The 17,330-nt window shown below is 36.8% G+C and overlaps 1 protein-coding gene across 1 annotated transcript; it reads left to right on the top strand.

Moving 5' to 3' along the window:
* Window positions 1-228: 228 nt before the first annotated feature.
* Window positions 229-17,036, top strand: EMP1 (epithelial membrane protein 1). The gene is made up of 4 exons (XM_039366421.1): window positions 229-387; window positions 8,555-8,660; window positions 8,764-8,904; window positions 15,073-17,036. The coding sequence occupies exons 1-4, from the start codon at window positions 310-312 to the stop codon at window positions 15,225-15,227; spliced, it is 480 nt and encodes a 159-aa protein (XP_039222355.1). The 5' UTR covers window positions 229-309; the 3' UTR covers window positions 15,228-17,036.
* The last annotated feature ends 294 nt before the right edge of the window (window positions 17,037-17,330 follow it).

Raw genomic sequence — 17,330 nt, 5'->3', positions numbered from 1 at the left:
CTAAAATAAATGTATACATTTTCATAGACTTATTTATTCAGGCTTCTTTTTCAAATATGTATGATTTTTACTCAGAGTGTTTCACTAAAATCTCAACATGATTAAACTGAAATCTGCTAGTATTTTTTGATCCAACTTACTGTATTTTGTCATGATCAGATTTTTAAAAAATATGTCCTTTGTTGCCTGCATGGAATTAATATAGAACCATGCTCTTACATTCAGTGCTTGGTTTTAGATTAACCTAGATCTCTTTCTCTTCCAAAGACTTCTCTGCCTCTGAGATTGTTCCTGAAGTGAGGAGCCAAGATGTTGGTACTACTGGCTGGAATTTTTGTGGTTCATATTGCCACTGTCATCATGCTCTTTGTTTCCACTATTGCTAATGTAAGTAGCAAAACCTTCTCAATGTTTCTGTTCTGTTTTAGCAACCATAAGATGTTGGATCTCTTCAACTTAGTTCAGACCCACGGCAAGCAATGCTTTTGCAGTCAGAGGCTTTTCTGTGTTTGGGGGCATCTGATGGTTGTAGGCACGGGTGAAAGTTTAAGGGTGGGTGATCTAGAATTTACAGTCCTGCTTCTGTTTCTGTGGGGCAAGGGGGAGATAAGGAGCAGAACAATTTTGAAAAAAGACAAGTTTACTTATTACTTGGTAAAACAGTAAAAATCCTATCACTACAATAAAGCAGGGGAGGCTAGTGCTAGAGACCTTGTTGAGCCATGTGCTTTAAGCTGCCAGTCTCTTCCTTTTCAGACTTGAGTCCAGTAGGCTTTCCTAAATGCAGGATCATCTAATATTATTGGATTTCAACTCCTCCTTTCCTCCTGCCTAAGAATCTAGGACTTTCAGACATCACACTAAACTATGGCTCATTTAACTACATTTTATTAAATAAACAACAGTTGGCTAGTTTGCACTATACTAAGCTTTTTACCATGGTATGCAAACTTCAATGCCTGTGATCACACAAGGCACGTTAAGACAAAATCAAATCACATTACAATTTTGGGTGTTGTGAGAACCAAATAGAACTGACTGTATTTGGAGAATATCAGACATGGAGAAGACAGGTCACTACATTCTTGATTTACGCACCTTTAAAAACCAGTTCATCAACCATATATTTACAGTATGCCGAACTATTTTCTGAAAACAAATTACCTCCAGAAAACAACAACAACAGAAAACTCCTCTGTTTTATTTATGTGGGTTAAGGTTTCCTAATCTGGTTGTTGAAAACTACAAAATAAGTAAAGGCCCTAAGGCTTGGCATATTCCCCATTTATGAACTGAAACAAAGCAGCAATTCAAAATAGCCTAAAGGCATGAAATAGAGAGCATTCCATTCTCTTATCCTGATCCTGAAAACATCTGGACCCAGCCCACTGAGAAACAAGTTGAGTGAGTTAGGACATACTAGTTATAAGATGCTTTGGTTTCCCACCTGCCAGACAGTCTGTTGTATAATTACAAGGTCTTTCCCAGACTTTCTGTTTTGGAATCATAAAACATTCTCATGAACTTTTTGGCAAAGCCAAACTTAATGGGGAGAGGGGGATATCATTTGGCAGGATTCTTGGTTTATATGACAAATCTAGCTTGGTTCCTTCCTGTCCATGTTGAAACACTGTGTCCTCTCTCATTTCAAGATTATAGGTTTCTGTAACTTTACAAATACAGATCAGCAGAGACAAAAGCACAATAATATCTAGGAACAAAGGATGTCTTTTACACATTTCTGTATTGTCATTTTTAAAACTAAATAAAAGTGGTTGAATTAATGCAAAAGAAAAATATAAACCTGTATTGACAATGTTCTCTAGCTACCTATATATTTAATATTTTCCTGATGTATTGAGCACTAAAATCATTAAAATAGGTTCTACCACAGTATGAATGTTAGCACTGAGTTGAGCATGCTAGTATCTCTGTTAAAAAATATAGAACTAAGTGGATATCCAAATAATAAGTGAAAACAGATTTAATTCTTCCTTTCAAAGCTTTAACTTTTATTTCACCATTTCCTATCAAACTCTGACAAGCAGAGTAGTACCATTCATTTCCAATACTATTACAGAAATGTCTTTTCTGCATTAAAAAAGTAAAAAATAACAATATGGTAAATTAACTCATTTCGATTAACTGAACTTTTAAAATCTTCAGTCTATGACTGATTAGTTCTGCTTGCATTCATATACACTACTAATACTATACTGTATAATGAATCTGTATAACTATTTTTCTTTTGATGTGTCATGTACCAATTTTATTTGCCCTTTGAGATAATTAAAAAACAATAGAATTAAACTTGCACTTGCTGGCTAGAGGTTAAACTAAATGACCTCTGAGGTGCTTTCCAACTCTGTAATTTTGTGATTTTATGACTGGGAATTACCTGTAGCTGAACAGAATTCAAAATTCAGGGATGTCGGCTGGGAATTCTGGGAGTTAAAGTCCACATAACTTAAAGTTGCCATGGTTGAGAAACCATGCAAGACCCCACACAAAGCAATTTTCTTCTAAATTTGTTCCTTCCACTCTTCCAAAATGTTGAGCTTAAAGACTTTGTTCCTAGAGCATCAAATAAATCAACCAAGAATCAGAAGAGAAGGAAGTCTAGATGTCAGGATTGGATCATCACACACAGCTTTCTTCTGTTTAGTATTTCTTTCAATAATTCAGTTACATTATTCCAGGAAATGATGCAGATAAGGCAATTTTAATGTAAAAATGTATTTATTTATGCATTGAATAAAGTAAGCAGTACTATGCCTCCCCCCCTCTGTAAATTCCAAAAGGATTTTTTTCATTCTGTACAAAAAAGACAGGCCTCCTACCACACCCTTGGTCAGGAAACAAAGAATTTCTCAAGAGTAGGCTTGAGATAATGCACCCGTTAAATTCCATGGTACTCGGCATTTTGGGCCACATTGTATAAATTCCTCTAAACAAAATTTACATGCATTTGAGATTTGTTTAATTAATTTGATATTATGATTGACAAAAGATAAGAGGTCTAAAGAAATGTCAATAGTAACAGGATGAGCCATTGCATATAAGCAGACTAAAACATATAAATAACAGTTGCAGGAACTGGGTATGTCTAATTTAATGAAGAGAAGGATGAGGAGGGACATGATAGCAGTGTTCCAATATCTCAGGGGCTGCCAGAAAGAAAAGGGAATCAAGATATTCTCCAAAGCACCTGAAGGCAGGACAAGAAGCAATAGATGTAAACTAACCAGAGAGAGAAGCAAACTAGAGGAGAAATTTCCTGACAGTTAGAACAATTAATCAGTGGAACAACCTGCCTCCAGAAGCTGTGAATGTTCCAACACTGGAAGTTTTTAAGAAGAGACTGGACAGCCATTTGTCTGAAATGGTATAGGGTTTCGTGCCTGAGCAGGGGGTTGGACTAGATGACCTCCAAGGTCCCTTCCAACTACTACTACTACTACTACTACTTTTCCTCCTCCTCCTCCTCCTCATTATTATTATTATTACTAATCATTGCAAACCCCAATCCTTTCAAGCTCTGAGGATTTTACCTAGTAGGCTAATGAAATATCTGCAACACACACACACACACACACACAAACATCCAACTTCAGGGAACATCAAGAACTCTACAAATATCAAAAATGCTATAATGTCATGGATATGCAATAGGCAATAAGGACCTGTTTATATAATTTGGTCACAAAGTAGCCTTTTCTAATGCTGCTTGAAGAATTTAAACTACTTAGTTGATTATTTAGATACAGTCCACTAAAAACAAAGTTCACATCGACACACATATACACATACATGGACAGGCACAGATACACAAATCAGAATGAATCTATTAGCACTTTTCAAATTAACACATTTTATTTACAAGGCACAGGCCTTTGGGAACTATAGCTCAGTATTTGATGCTGTAGCTTGTGAAATCTTATGTCTTTTAATAAAATGTGTTAGTCTGGAAAGTGATCCCAGAGTTTCCTGTTTTTTGTCTACCATAGACTAACATGGCTCTTCTCCTACAATAGGTATAAAAAATTAAGCCAACATGAGCTAGAGACTTTTCTGATGTTTATGATTTCCCTTGATGACTGTGTGAATAAGTTTTGAAGTCCACTGTTTTTTCTAATTGAGCAGGAATTGCCTTGTGGACTTTCTCTTTCCCTCTCCCTCTCATCTCCCTCTCTCTCTGTCTTATATTAAAAACCTTTCATGTGTAAGTTGGTTGATATTTCAAAAGAACAACCATTTTGGACTAAACGTAAAGCAGTCTAGTCTTATTTGGTTCCCTCCTGATGTGCTGGAATTTCCATAATCCAAAGTCTATGCAACTGACAATGTGGCATGAAGTCCAGTGGAGACCAGGTTGGGAAAATAAATTTAAGATGATTTTAGTTTTGCTAACATCAATCATAAACAAGTAATCAAACAGGTTTTCCTTTACAAAAGACAAAAGAACCCCCAAATTATCGTTACCGCTATTATAGACTACTATGAATATTGCAGTAAAGTTAATGTACGGTTGATTTGATAGTGTTGGGAACATTAGCTCTAAACTACATAATTTCTGTTATGTTCTCTTAATTAGACTAATCTCAATAAGCTCGCAATGAGGATAGCCCTCAGGAGATAAGCAAATAAGAGGAAACAGTTTCTTCCAGCTATTTATTTTATAATGGTTCAATAGTATGGCTGAGCAATTCTGGGGGTAGTGGGGAAGTACTTGTGGATTTTACAAAACTTCTGATAAAAGATTCAAAATTCAAGATTCTTTTTTCCACCACTTCCTTTGGAAAAGAAAACAATGTACTAAAAATCAGCTGTGGACTGATTTTCGATCCACACCCAGTGTTGCATGAATAAGTATACTTGTTAGAAAATAAGCCTCTTTGGATTTCACAGCATTGACTCTGGACTGCTAGCTGATAAACAGTAGAAGAGAACTAAGCAGGAAGACAGTGGAATGTGTTACTCATTATTGCTTTGGCCACACTTACAGTATATTTACATATCAACTGGCTCCTTTGCTTTAGTTTATGATGACATCTGCTGGATACTTCTATCTGAAACAGCCTACTTATTTTATACACACTCATACATACACACAAACACACCCATGGCATACAAGCCAACATACCATTGAACAAAAACAGGAAAGATATTTAGAAGCCAAAAAAACTCAGGAAACCACAATAAATTCTTTGTTTTCTCAGCACTCAGTTGTTCCAGTATTTGGCATCTGTCCCCCCTCATCAGAAATCAGGAGAATAGAATTTTACAGGGAGAGAAGCTTAGGAATATCTTTGTCATATGCAATCCAGATTCCCATGACTCTCATTTGAATATGGAAGATAGCAGATCTGCAGTTAGATTTCCCCCCAAGGATTTCCTCCAAATATTTTATGAAGTAAGCAGCCAGAACAAAAATGCTCTGTTCTTTACTCCGCTTCTCCATATTTGGTCCCACAGACTCCAACATATCAAATAGCCCCCTATCAGCTGTGTAGTTATCATTTGAAGTAGTCAGTCTAATTACTTTTTTGTACAACGTATATATATTTTTAAAGCTCAGGAACAGTCAGTTACATCCATCTGGATAGCTTTTACAAGGAAAGCTATAACTTACATTTTCATGTAAGTTATAAAAATTCAGTGTCATCTGTCCTATGCCCTTTCTTAAAGTAATATCAAGAAACAGAGACTAGGCTCTGAAAAAAATGATGCCCATATATCTCATTAGCCTTTGTTTTTAAAGTTGCATTATGTTTATTTTAATATACAAACTCAAAATAGCGCTAGCCTCTTCTAAATAAATCTGCTCTAAATTGATCTGTATTCTGCTTACTATAACCTAGAAGCGTGGAAAACATAGTTATAGCCTAAGGGGTCAATATATAAATGAAATGGTAGCTAACATCAGATTATATTAAAAACATTTTAAAGATACAAATACATCAACAAGAAAATAATTCTGAGCCTGCTTAGATCATATAGAAAATCCAGTTGAAAGACTACAATATTCATGACATTGGAAGTATGACCTTTCCTATCACATTCTCCAGGCATCTAGCAATGTAATGATTTCTAAAGGATACTTATTAATAAATGATTTGCACTTTTTTAAAATATGGGAATGTGGTTGCATTGTAACTGAGAACTCTCAAAACCATAGGGAGGATCCTTCATGGAACAGCCAGTCTGGCTTCTGATATTATGGCAACTGCAATGGGAACAGATCATCTGAGGTGGGCAGGGTACAGTAAAAAAAAAAAGACAAGGTTTCATGTGATTTGCAGTTCAATTTTTGTGGTTTTGGCCCCCTCACCTGTAAATGTTCATGAATGGGAGTTTTTCAGCCTTTCTTTATGATTTATAAATGCATTGTACTATAAACAGAATACAGTAAATGCAGCAATAATTAAAATATATTATTGCAAGAGATGAGGAGGCAAACATTTTTATTTAATTCAGTGTCAGTAATTAAAGTAGACTTTTCTGAATTGACCATCTTTTGTATCATTCACATCATGGCTTCCTGAATTTGCTGTTCTAAATTTTACTGAATTAATAATCTTAATTATTAGATTCCAGCTCTTCAATAAATAGTCAAGGGGCCATCAGAGAAAGTCTGTTTTAGCATATCTGGTAAAATCTAAAGTTGAGAATCTCTGTTTTCTTTTTTGAAAAAGGTAATCCTGAGTTTCTGGCTTGTTAACGAAGTAGTTCCAAACCCTGTGAACAGAAGGCTGAGGAGAATGTGAACAGATGGGCTAGCTCTCCTGAAATAATCTCTAAAAAGGGATCATATTTAGTGGCACAGTAGTAGTTTTCATGTAGTAGATCATCCATTTGGGTCTCAATTAGATCTTTCTCTAATTGAAAAGGATCAGGTACAAAATGATATAAGAGGCTTCTGCTTCAAGCCATTGAGACTTATTGTCAGAACAGAAAATACTGAATACTTGATGATGAAATAGGTTAACTAGTATAAGGCAGTTCTTTATACCTAGTGTACAAGGACAAGCATCATCAGTTGGAGCAACCATCACCATATCATACAGTTTTCAAAGGAATGTGTATATGATTGTATTAAGGTGTCGAATGTCAAAGCTAATTCATTTTGATTACCTAGAACAAAGCAGTAAATATGTCTTCCTATCACAAGCCAAGAAGCCCAAATCTCAAGAGAGATAAATATAATAATAGCTATCACTTTAAATGTTTTAAGAGCGAAGTAGAGATTTCAGGAAGGCATAGCTATTGGTGACTAGTAGCCTGAATGGCTGTAAACTGTCTCCAGAATAAATGCAGCATACTGTACCTTAGACACTAGCCTCTGGGAAACAACAGTGAAAAGAGCTGTCTCATAAATTTCTCAGATGAAACAGACATGACGCTGTGTGATATAGTGCTGGAATAAATAGCCCTTTGGTTTAATCCAGCTGGCAGTTCTTAGGTTTCAATGTTCTCATTTTATACCCATTGAGTTTCTTTTCCCCAGTTTCTATATATTAGATCATGATTGGTTTCAAACATTTCCAAATTTGCTACAACAGCAATCCCAAAGCCATTTTGCAAGTAGTTTGAACACAACAAGGCTTTTTTTGAATAAATAGTTTATAATTGGCTATTTCACTTGTTGGAAACCAATCTCCTCTCCTCCCCTTCCCCAAGAGTAAGAGAAACTCAAAATGGATTTTGATGAGCTTCCAATTGGGACTTGTTAATTACAGTATTTCCTGAGCAACAATAACTATCAAATGAAGGCAAATAAATTGCAATGAACAAGGATATACTGTATATTCAATTTCACAGCAACTAAGATTGTTGGCCGTGCAGGTACAAAGATAGCCAGTGAAATGATTGAAGTCTGGGAAACGAGCCCCTTGTCAGTCAACAGGAGTGTTGATTTACCACCAGCTTATCAGATATTTAGGAGCTGAGGATTTGGCAATACAAAGAAACAACAGCCAATAGCCAGCCATCAACACACCAATCAACCAATAAGAAGGCACCACATACATAAGATGCATAGAATAGCCCAAAGCACACACTACAGTAGAGAGAAGTTCCCGGAGTCAAAAAACCTGGAAGACTAAACTTCTGGTCTCAGTGACCAACCCAGACTGGATCCTGCAACAACAACTATTTTCATAAATATCTTGTTTTTCTGTTCAGATAAATCATTCTACTATACATCCTACTAAATTAATGTTAAATTTCACATCAATAATTGCATTCCATTTTGGCAGACATTTTTTCTAAGTATATATTACCTTAAACATATCAACATTTGCAATTATATTATGTGTATTCAAATAATATATTATTGTATGTGCATTGCTGAAAAAGCACTCTAGTATCAGCTATATTGCAGCATAATCCAAAATGTCTTTTGGTACAAAAACATCAGCCTTTGTGGAAAACCTAGTAATTATTGATGACAGTTTTGCAAAAGTTCAGCTAAACTGGCTTCCAGTTTTAGCTTGATGTCAGTTTCCTAAAGGGAAGTAATCCAAATATGAAAGCTTCTTTTGCTTTATTTTAGGTCTGGATGGTAACCACCATTTCTGGCAAAACAAACTCCTCAGGGATCTGGAAGCAATGTTCAGAAAGCAGTTGCCAGAACCTTGTTTTTAACAATGATGACATGGGTAATATACTGCTTATTTTCATCTATGGATATTGCTTTAATGGTGTATTGCTATCCATTTAACTCCTGTGTTCCTTTCTCTCTTTCTTCCCTTGTGTCTCTAGCTGCCCTCAAGGCTGTGCAGGCCTTCATGATCCTGGCCATCATCTTCTCCTTCATTTCTTTGGTCATGTTCGTGGTACAGCTCTTCACCATGGAGAAGGGGAAACGCTTCTACATCACTGGAGCCATTATGCTGATTTGCTGTAAGGAAAGCTTTTATCTATAGCAAATTGGAAATTAGTCCAAAATACTGGAGAAAGGTGGTATATAGTTATGATGTGTAAATCTAACAGAATAACACAGTTGGAAGAGACCTTGGAGGTCTTCTAGTCCAACTCCCTGCTCAAGTTGGAAACCTTATCTAATACTATGTGAAGTATTATATCTAGAACCAGCAGTGAACAGCAGACAAGGGAGACTGTTGGAAGCAGTGAACCGGTGGGTCACAGTATATTCAGTAATTGCCTAGACCCATACCCCAATCTAGGCATCTCAGCTCGAGGGGGAAGCCAGGCAGCCCAACCCAGGACCCAGCAAACGAGAGGCAGCCTGACTACCACAGCCCTCTCCTTGCATCCTTCCAGCCCCACAGCCCTCCCCAGTGACTTGCCCCAGGTAGAGGACTTGATCAATGTTCTCTCCCCAGCAAGATCAGCAGCCCCCTCCCTCACCTCCTGCTAGCCTGATCTGGCAGAGGACAAAAGGTCTGGAGCAATCCATGGGCTATGAAGAATTGGTAGTGGCAAAATCTGAGGAGGGGAAAAATGCAGCAGCAGCAACAGAGACTCTTCGAGCTAGAGAGTTCTGATCTCTAAAACTGAGTGGCTGGCTGAGAGGAGCAGACCAGACAGTGGAGCTGAGCTGACTGGAAAGCTGACTGGAGGCCTGACCAGAGCAGAGATGAGCACCAAAAGACAGACTAGAGTTGGCAGAGAAAACAACGAGGCAGGAGCAGCAAGCAATGGAAGTGAAGGCAACAATTAAGTTTGACGTCCCAATAGGAAGGGAGGAAGACTCCCAGTAAAGAATAGAAATAAATACAGGACAGAAAGCAAAAGCTAAATAAATAGGCAAATAATAAGGACAAGAGTGGAACATTAGAAATCGAGAAAGAATAGACTAATAAAGAGGCAAATCTTAACAAGGCTAATCTTAAATAATAAGGCAGGGAGGAACTGGAGTGAAAAAACTTAAAAAAATAGAGGGAAAAAAGGATAAATAAAACTAACATAATAGTAAGAAGGTTAAAAAATAAGGTAGAAAAACAAGCACAAACAGACAGAAAAAGGATAGGAAAAAAATAGGCATAATTACCTAGAACAGAGAAGAAAGAAACAAGGCTAATAACAAACCACATCCACCAACCAAAAAGAGGGATTTTCAAACAACAAACTCATGGAACAGGCAACTGATACTATTGTGATATGCAATACATGTTCCATGTATGTGCTTATGCCCAAAGAACACCCAAATGATACATGCATTAGAAGTAAACCATGTGAACTATTAGAGGAAAAAGTAAGGGACTTAGAGGCAACCCTAGCCAAAATCCAACCTACACAAGAAAGCTATATCCAAACTGAACCTAATAATGAACAAATAACTCCCAGAGGATTTGACCCTACTGATAAACCCTTGGAGGAAGAAAAATGGATGTATGTCACACATAGAAGGAAACACAATAATCAAAGAAAGAAGCAGCAGACATCTAACAAACCCCTACTGCCCAATCTAACCCAACCAGAAGCAGACCCATTAAAATTGAGCAATCGATTTCTCCCCATAGATGGAAAGATGTAGACCCACAACCTCCCCCTCAAAGAAAACATGCAGACACATAGCAAAGAAACAACACCAAATATCCCTAAAAGAGTCACCTCAACAAACACACTGAGATAAACAGAAAAGCACCCCAGACTGCACCCCCCCAAAAAAGGAAGGCAAATGTTGGTAATAGGAGATTCTATCCTCAAACGAACAGAATCAGCCTTCTGCAGACCAGACATACAATCCAGGGAGGTATGTTGTCTCCCTGGAGCAAAAATCAAAGATGTAGCCGAGAACCTAACCAAAATAATTAGGCCCACAGATTACTACCCTTTCCTCCTCCTTTACATTGGGACGAATGACACAATAAAGAACCTGAGTACAATACTGAGAGATTATAAGCAACTAGGCAATAAAGTTAAGGAGCTAGGAGCACAAGTAGGGTTCTCATCAGTACTACCAACAAAAGACCAACCCCCATTGAGGGAACAAAGAATTCTAAAAATAAACCACTGGCTAAAGGGTTGGTGTCTCCAAGAAAACTTTGGTTTCCTGGACCATGGACTGCTTTTCCTACGTGAAGGAAAAAATGTACTTAGAAAAAGAGTGGCCCAACTCATCAGTAGGGCTTTAAACTAAAATCAAGGGGGAACGGTGACTAATATTTAGAACAGGGGTGTCAAACTGCTGACCTGCAGACTGGTTGCATCATGATGAGGCCATGCCCACCTCAGCTCCAGCAATGCAAAAAAAGTTGTGACATGTCATGACACGTCATGTGACATGGTGAGTTTGACACCCATGCTTTAGAATCTCTAGAACACAGAATCAGTCATAAGTCTCAAGAAAACAAATCAAACAATGAGGTAGGGAATGATAAGGAAAAAAAGAAAAACTCAAACAACAATCAGGAGATGCAGAAAACGTACCCACAGACAGGCATAAAGGTCTTAAATGCTTATATACAAATGCTCAAAGCTTGGGGAATAAACAGGTTGAACTAGAAGCAATAGTACATGAGGGCAGGTATGACATAGTTGGCATTACAGAAACCTGGTGGGATGAAAGCCATGACTGGAATGTACTGATGGATGGATACAAATTGTTCAAAAGAAATAGATTTACAAAAAGAGAAATGCACGTGATCAAAGATAAAATCCCTCCAGAATGTATATGGGTCAATATAAAAGGGGAAAAAATGACATTGCCATAGGTGTATATTATAGGCCACCTAACCAATCAGAAGAAATAGATGAACTCTTTGCCAGCCAGTTAACAAAAGTATGTAGGAAGCATACCACGGTAGTAATGGGACACTTCAACTATCCAGATATCAACTGGGAGACAAACTTTGCAGTGAGTGGGAGATCAAACAGATTCTTAACCAACCTAGCTGACAACTTTATCATTCAAAAGGTGGAGGAGGGAACTAGAAGTAAAGCTATACTGGATCTAATTCTTACTAACAAATAAGAAGTGATAGAGGGAGTTGAAGTTGCTGGAATCTTGGGTGAAAGTGATCATGTCATACTGAAATTCAATATAATGCAAACACAAGCAATAGAAAATAATCCAACCAGAGTCTTAAACTTCAAAAGAGGTGATTTTAACAAACTCAGAGAGAACCTAGGAAAAATTCCATGGATGAAAATCCTAAAGGGGAAAACAATGCAAGAAGCATGGAAATATATAACAATACACTGAAAAAGAAAAACAAAAAATTCAAGAAGAAACCAGCATGGCTACACAAAGCTCTCTCTGACAAACTGAAAGACAAAAAGGACAAGTACAAAAAAATGGAAAGAGGGTCACATAACTAAGGCTGATTACCAGCAGACAGCCAGAACATGCGAAGATGAAATCAGGAAAGCAAAGGCTCAGAATGAAGAAAGACTTGCAACAGAAATCAAGGACAATAAAAAAAGTTTCTTTCAACATGTTAATAACAAGAAAAAAGTCAAGGAAACAGTAGATCCACTAAAGAGAGAAGATGGCAAGGAAGTAACAGGCAGTAGGGAGAAAGCAGAGCTGCTTAACTCACTCTTTGCATCAGTCTTCACACAAAAAGAAATTATAGCCCAACATATAAAAAAAACTACTACAAAAGATAAACTAGAAACAAAAATTAAAATAAGCAAGAAAATGGTAAAAGAATACCTATTTGACGTTGACGATTATAAATCACTGGTACCCGACAGATTATCCCAGAGTTCTGAAGGAGCTGGCAGATGTTATGTCAGAACCATTGCAATATATCTTTCAAAAATCCTGGAGCACTAGGGAAATATCTGATGATTGGAAAAGGGCTGATGTGATTCCCATCTTCAAGAAAGGAAAAAAAAAAAAAAAAACAGACCCAGGAAACTACAGACCAATCAGTCTAACATTAATACCTGGGAAGATGCTGGAAAAGATAATAAAAAAACAGATCTGTGAACAACTAGACGCAAACAAAGTTATAGCCAGTAGCCAGCACAGGCTTGTCAAAAACAGATCATGCCAAACCAATCTTATTTCATTCTTTGATAAAGTGACTAAATTAGTAGACCAGCAAAATGTTGTGGACATAGTATACTTAGATTTCAGTAAGGCAATTGACAAAGTAGACCACAACCTGCTACTTAGTAAGCTAGAAAAAGGTGGGATAGACAACATCACCATCAGATGGATCTGTAGCTGGCTGACAAACCATACTCAGCAAATAGTCCTCAATGGTACTACATCCACATGGAGAGAAGTAAGCAGTGGGGTACCACAAGGCTCCATCTTAGGCCCAGTACTCTTTAATATCTTCATAAATGACTTAGATGAGGGAATTGAATTTGCAGATGACACCAAACTTACAGATGACACTAAACTGGCAGGAATAGCCAACACCCCAGAAGACAAGCTCAGAATCCAAAAAGATCTTGACAGAGTTGAACAATGGGCCCTATCCAACAAAATGAGTTTTAATATGGAGAAAAGCAAAGTTTTATATTTAGGAAGGAAAAATCAAAAGTTTAAATACAGATTAGGTGAGATCTGGCTCAAAACAACAACTATAAGAGGGACCTTGGAGTCCTAGTGGACGATCCCTTGACTATGAGCTAGCAGTGGGCTAATACAATCCTGGGTTGTATAAACAGAGGCATAAAATCAAGATCACGTGAAGTATTAGTACCGCTTTATAAAACCCTAGTAAGACCACACCTGGAATACTGCAAACTATTTTGGTCACCATACTACAAAAAAGATGTTGAGGCCTTGGAAAAAGCTCAGAGAAGAGCAACAAAGATGATCAAAGGCCTGGAGACTAAAACATATGAAGAACAGCTGCAGGAGTTGGGTTTGGCTAGTCTAAAGAAAAAAAGAAATAAGAGTGACATGATAGCAGTATTCCAGTATTTGAGGGGCTGCCACAAGGAAGAGGTGGTCAAACTATTCTCCAAAGCATCAGAGGGCAGGACAAGAAACAATGGTTGGAAAGGGACCAAAGAGAGAAGCAATCTGGAATTAAGGAGAAACTTCCTAACAGTGAGGACAATTAACCAGTGGAACAGTTTGCCTTCAGAAATCGTGGGTGCTCCATCACCAGAGGTTTTTAAGAAGAGACTAGACAGTCACTTGTCTGAAATGGTATAGGTTCTCCTGCTTGAATGGGGGGCTAGACTAGAAGACCTCCAAGGTCCCTTCCAGCTCTATTCTATTCTAGTACTTTATATAGTTTTATTGGATCCAAGAGGCACATAGTCCATTGCTTAAACAATAAAATATTTATCAGAGATAAGAAAATAGAAAACCTAAGTTTAAACATAATGCCTTCTTTCTTTGATAGCTGTTAAGCTACCAGGAAAAATTCTACAAGGAGGGCATTTTATAATTGTGAAGGCTACTGATGAAAAGGGTCTTTCATCATGGTTACTTTCTATACTTTTTTTTTCACTTGGGGAAATTTGACAAGGGGCTCAATGTTAAAAATGAAAAATCGTTCAGTACATGTGGAAATAGATACTATCTTCCTTGACAGGGTACAGAAACAGTTACATTACTACTGGTATCAGGAGCCTACTCCAGAGATGAAAGTATAACAGTTATAAATTCCAAGGCATTCAGGTAGACTTGTCTATACATAAGAGACTGTAGACTGAGACAGTCTTCTTTACATCAACTCAAGATTACAAAGTAGCATGCAGGCATTGGAGTTTTCAAGAACTTTTTATCAGGCATGGTGATAGAAAAGACAGAAAAAATGACTAGGAGAAAATAATGTGTTCTGCATTCAGGTTATCAGTTATGGCTCTATATGGAATAACTGCAGACATGAACTGAGTCCTATCAGTATTAGTGTTAGGTTTTGTATTTGATTTTTTTTTTTTTAAAAAAAAACCATCTGATAAGGTAACCATACTGTAAATAATGTGACTCAAAACAAAATATATTTTTATTTTATAATAAAGCAGATGGATTTTTTTCAATATTCAAATAAAGTAGGTTAATCCTTTTCTTTCCAGTTCTTTTCAGTGTGAAATCTACAATTGTTTGGATGAACTAAAGATTTAAAGTGTCTTCCCAATTTTGCTTTATTTTATTATTTATTTGTTTGGTTGCTTTTGTTTTCACAGGGCTGTTTATTTTGATTGCTGCCTCGATCTATACTGCCCGATTTCCTCAGTATTACAAAGACGGTCACCATGGATATTCCTTTATACTGGCCTGGATCTGCTTTTGCTTTAGCTTCATTATTGGGATCCTGTATCTTGTACTCAGGAAAAAATGAGAGTTGTCAGGGTAAAATAGAGAGGGAAGATTAGAAATTGGGGGACTTGTGGGGGGGGGGGTTGTATAACTCACTTTGCTATGAGAAGATTGCCAAAAATAATGAATATACTACTCACCCAACATGCTGAAAGATAGAAAACTCCATAAGAGAGAATTGCTATAGACCCTCTTCTGTTATGAATTTAAGACCATGAATATGGTTGAAGAATCTTCAGAGTAGAGAGATGATATCTCTCAGACTCCATTCAAAGGCCTCAGTGTTCTCCTTCACTGACAGCTGAAATGGCAGAAATAAATAAGTTGTTCAATTTCCTTCTTGATCCTTCAGCAGCATGGCATATCACCCATGAATACCACCATCCATTTCTAGTAATCCAAGAAGATATAATGAAGTGAGATATTAGAAGTATCAACCTCCCTTCCAAATTAAACAGTGTTAGAGCTGGACACATTATAAAGTAAAATGAGGTACTTGCCTCAGTCATCTGATGCTGAAGGATAGCAATGAAATACTGGATGACAGAACTACTTCTCAAACTAACCTGCATCTCCTAAGCTATCTAATTGTTCCATAACCAGTTCCATTTATCACTGTGCCTATTTTCCAAATTTGGAATGGGAGAGATGTTACTTCATTGTGCATTTCATTTTTTTAATAAAAAAATTCCTTGGAATTAAAAGATATGAAATGTGAAAAATCAACCTGTTTTAATATTATCTAAATTGTAACTTTAAAATTAATGTTTTAAAGTATTTAATTTCCACTCTTTATTGTCATGTAAAGAATAGTGCTGCTGTTGCTGAAGATAAAAGGCAGTAGCCACTGGAGAATAAAAAAGAAGTGAATGGTAAAGGAAGATGGGTAGGGTGGAGAAAGGCAAACAATATTCATAATTATAAAGCATGTCATTAAAATATGCAACTTTCCAACAAAACTTGGTATATCCATTTTATAAAGCTACACTATGAACATAGAACTGTTGGGTCCATAAAGTTTGTGTTCTTCAAGCTGTCAATCCTTTAGGCATTCAACTCTGGGTCATGGGATCTCATCTCCCAGCATCAAATTAGATAAAACTGTTAACAATTTCTCCTTTTATTGAATAGAATGAGGGATGGGAGGGGGTGAAACATTGTTAAAGTAGGGCTTTCAATATTGAAACTTGCATTTAAACTATAATATATAATGTGTGTTGTGGGCAGACCTTAATATTGCATTGGTCAAGAAAGAAATTATTTGTAGTATAAAACAGGGTTCCTGAGTCAGAATTCTGTGATAATAGAAACAAAGCTTCTGGTTTGTGTGTGTGTGTGTGTGTGTGTACCCATCTTAACTGCCCTCCCCCCATTTTAATTGCATATAGTGTGTCTCCCAAGGGAGAAGAAGAAGCCCGGCTAATTAAATTTTGCAAATAGAGGGCCAAGCAGAAAATTGCTATATGAAAGTGGAAAGACTTATTATTACATCATAGTTACAGTTTGCCTTCCTGCCACATAGATCAGTTAAAAATAATGAATGGAAACTATACTTAGGAAGTTGCTAATATGCTCTCTGCTTTATTGTACCTGAGTGATATGAAAAGTTAAGGAGGGGTTCAGAATTGCAAGTTTAGTATAAACAGTATTTTCTTTCTTGCTTTCTCCATTATACTGTTTTTATATGTATTTGCTAGATTACGTTCTGTCATACTTGCCATTTCTCAACATTTATTTTTTGTGCAGCCATTGTAAATATTTTGATACAACTATCCCTAGAAGTAGGGATATATAAAATAAAGTAAAATAAAATAAAATTCCATTTCTCAGACATGTGAGTTTTATTGATTTTCCAGAAGCATACATCAATAGCAGTTCTTCCCCTGAAGGAAAAATTAGGACAATCTAGTATTTTCAGGATAACCAGCTTGGCAGAGGCTGAGGTAGATTTGCTGCTATGCAGCTAAAGAGGTGATAACACAGGTTATTTCTGGAGCCCAGCTTTATGTAAAGGCATTTGCATCCAACTATTTACGGTACCAATTGAGATCTCACAAAGGATCACTGTCACCACTTTTTGGTGAGCAGATCTTGGATAGGAAATACCATCATGTTTCTAGCAGGT

This window comes from Crotalus tigris, unplaced genomic scaffold, assembly GCF_016545835.1.
Source record: "Crotalus tigris isolate CLP2741 ecotype Arizona unplaced genomic scaffold, ASM1654583v1 scf7180000020317.251278, whole genome shotgun sequence".
NCBI lineage: Eukaryota > Metazoa > Chordata > Lepidosauria > Squamata > Viperidae > Crotalus > Crotalus tigris.
Note: the sequence above shows the minus strand (reverse complement) of the source record. Positions and strands in the feature narration are given on the sequence as shown.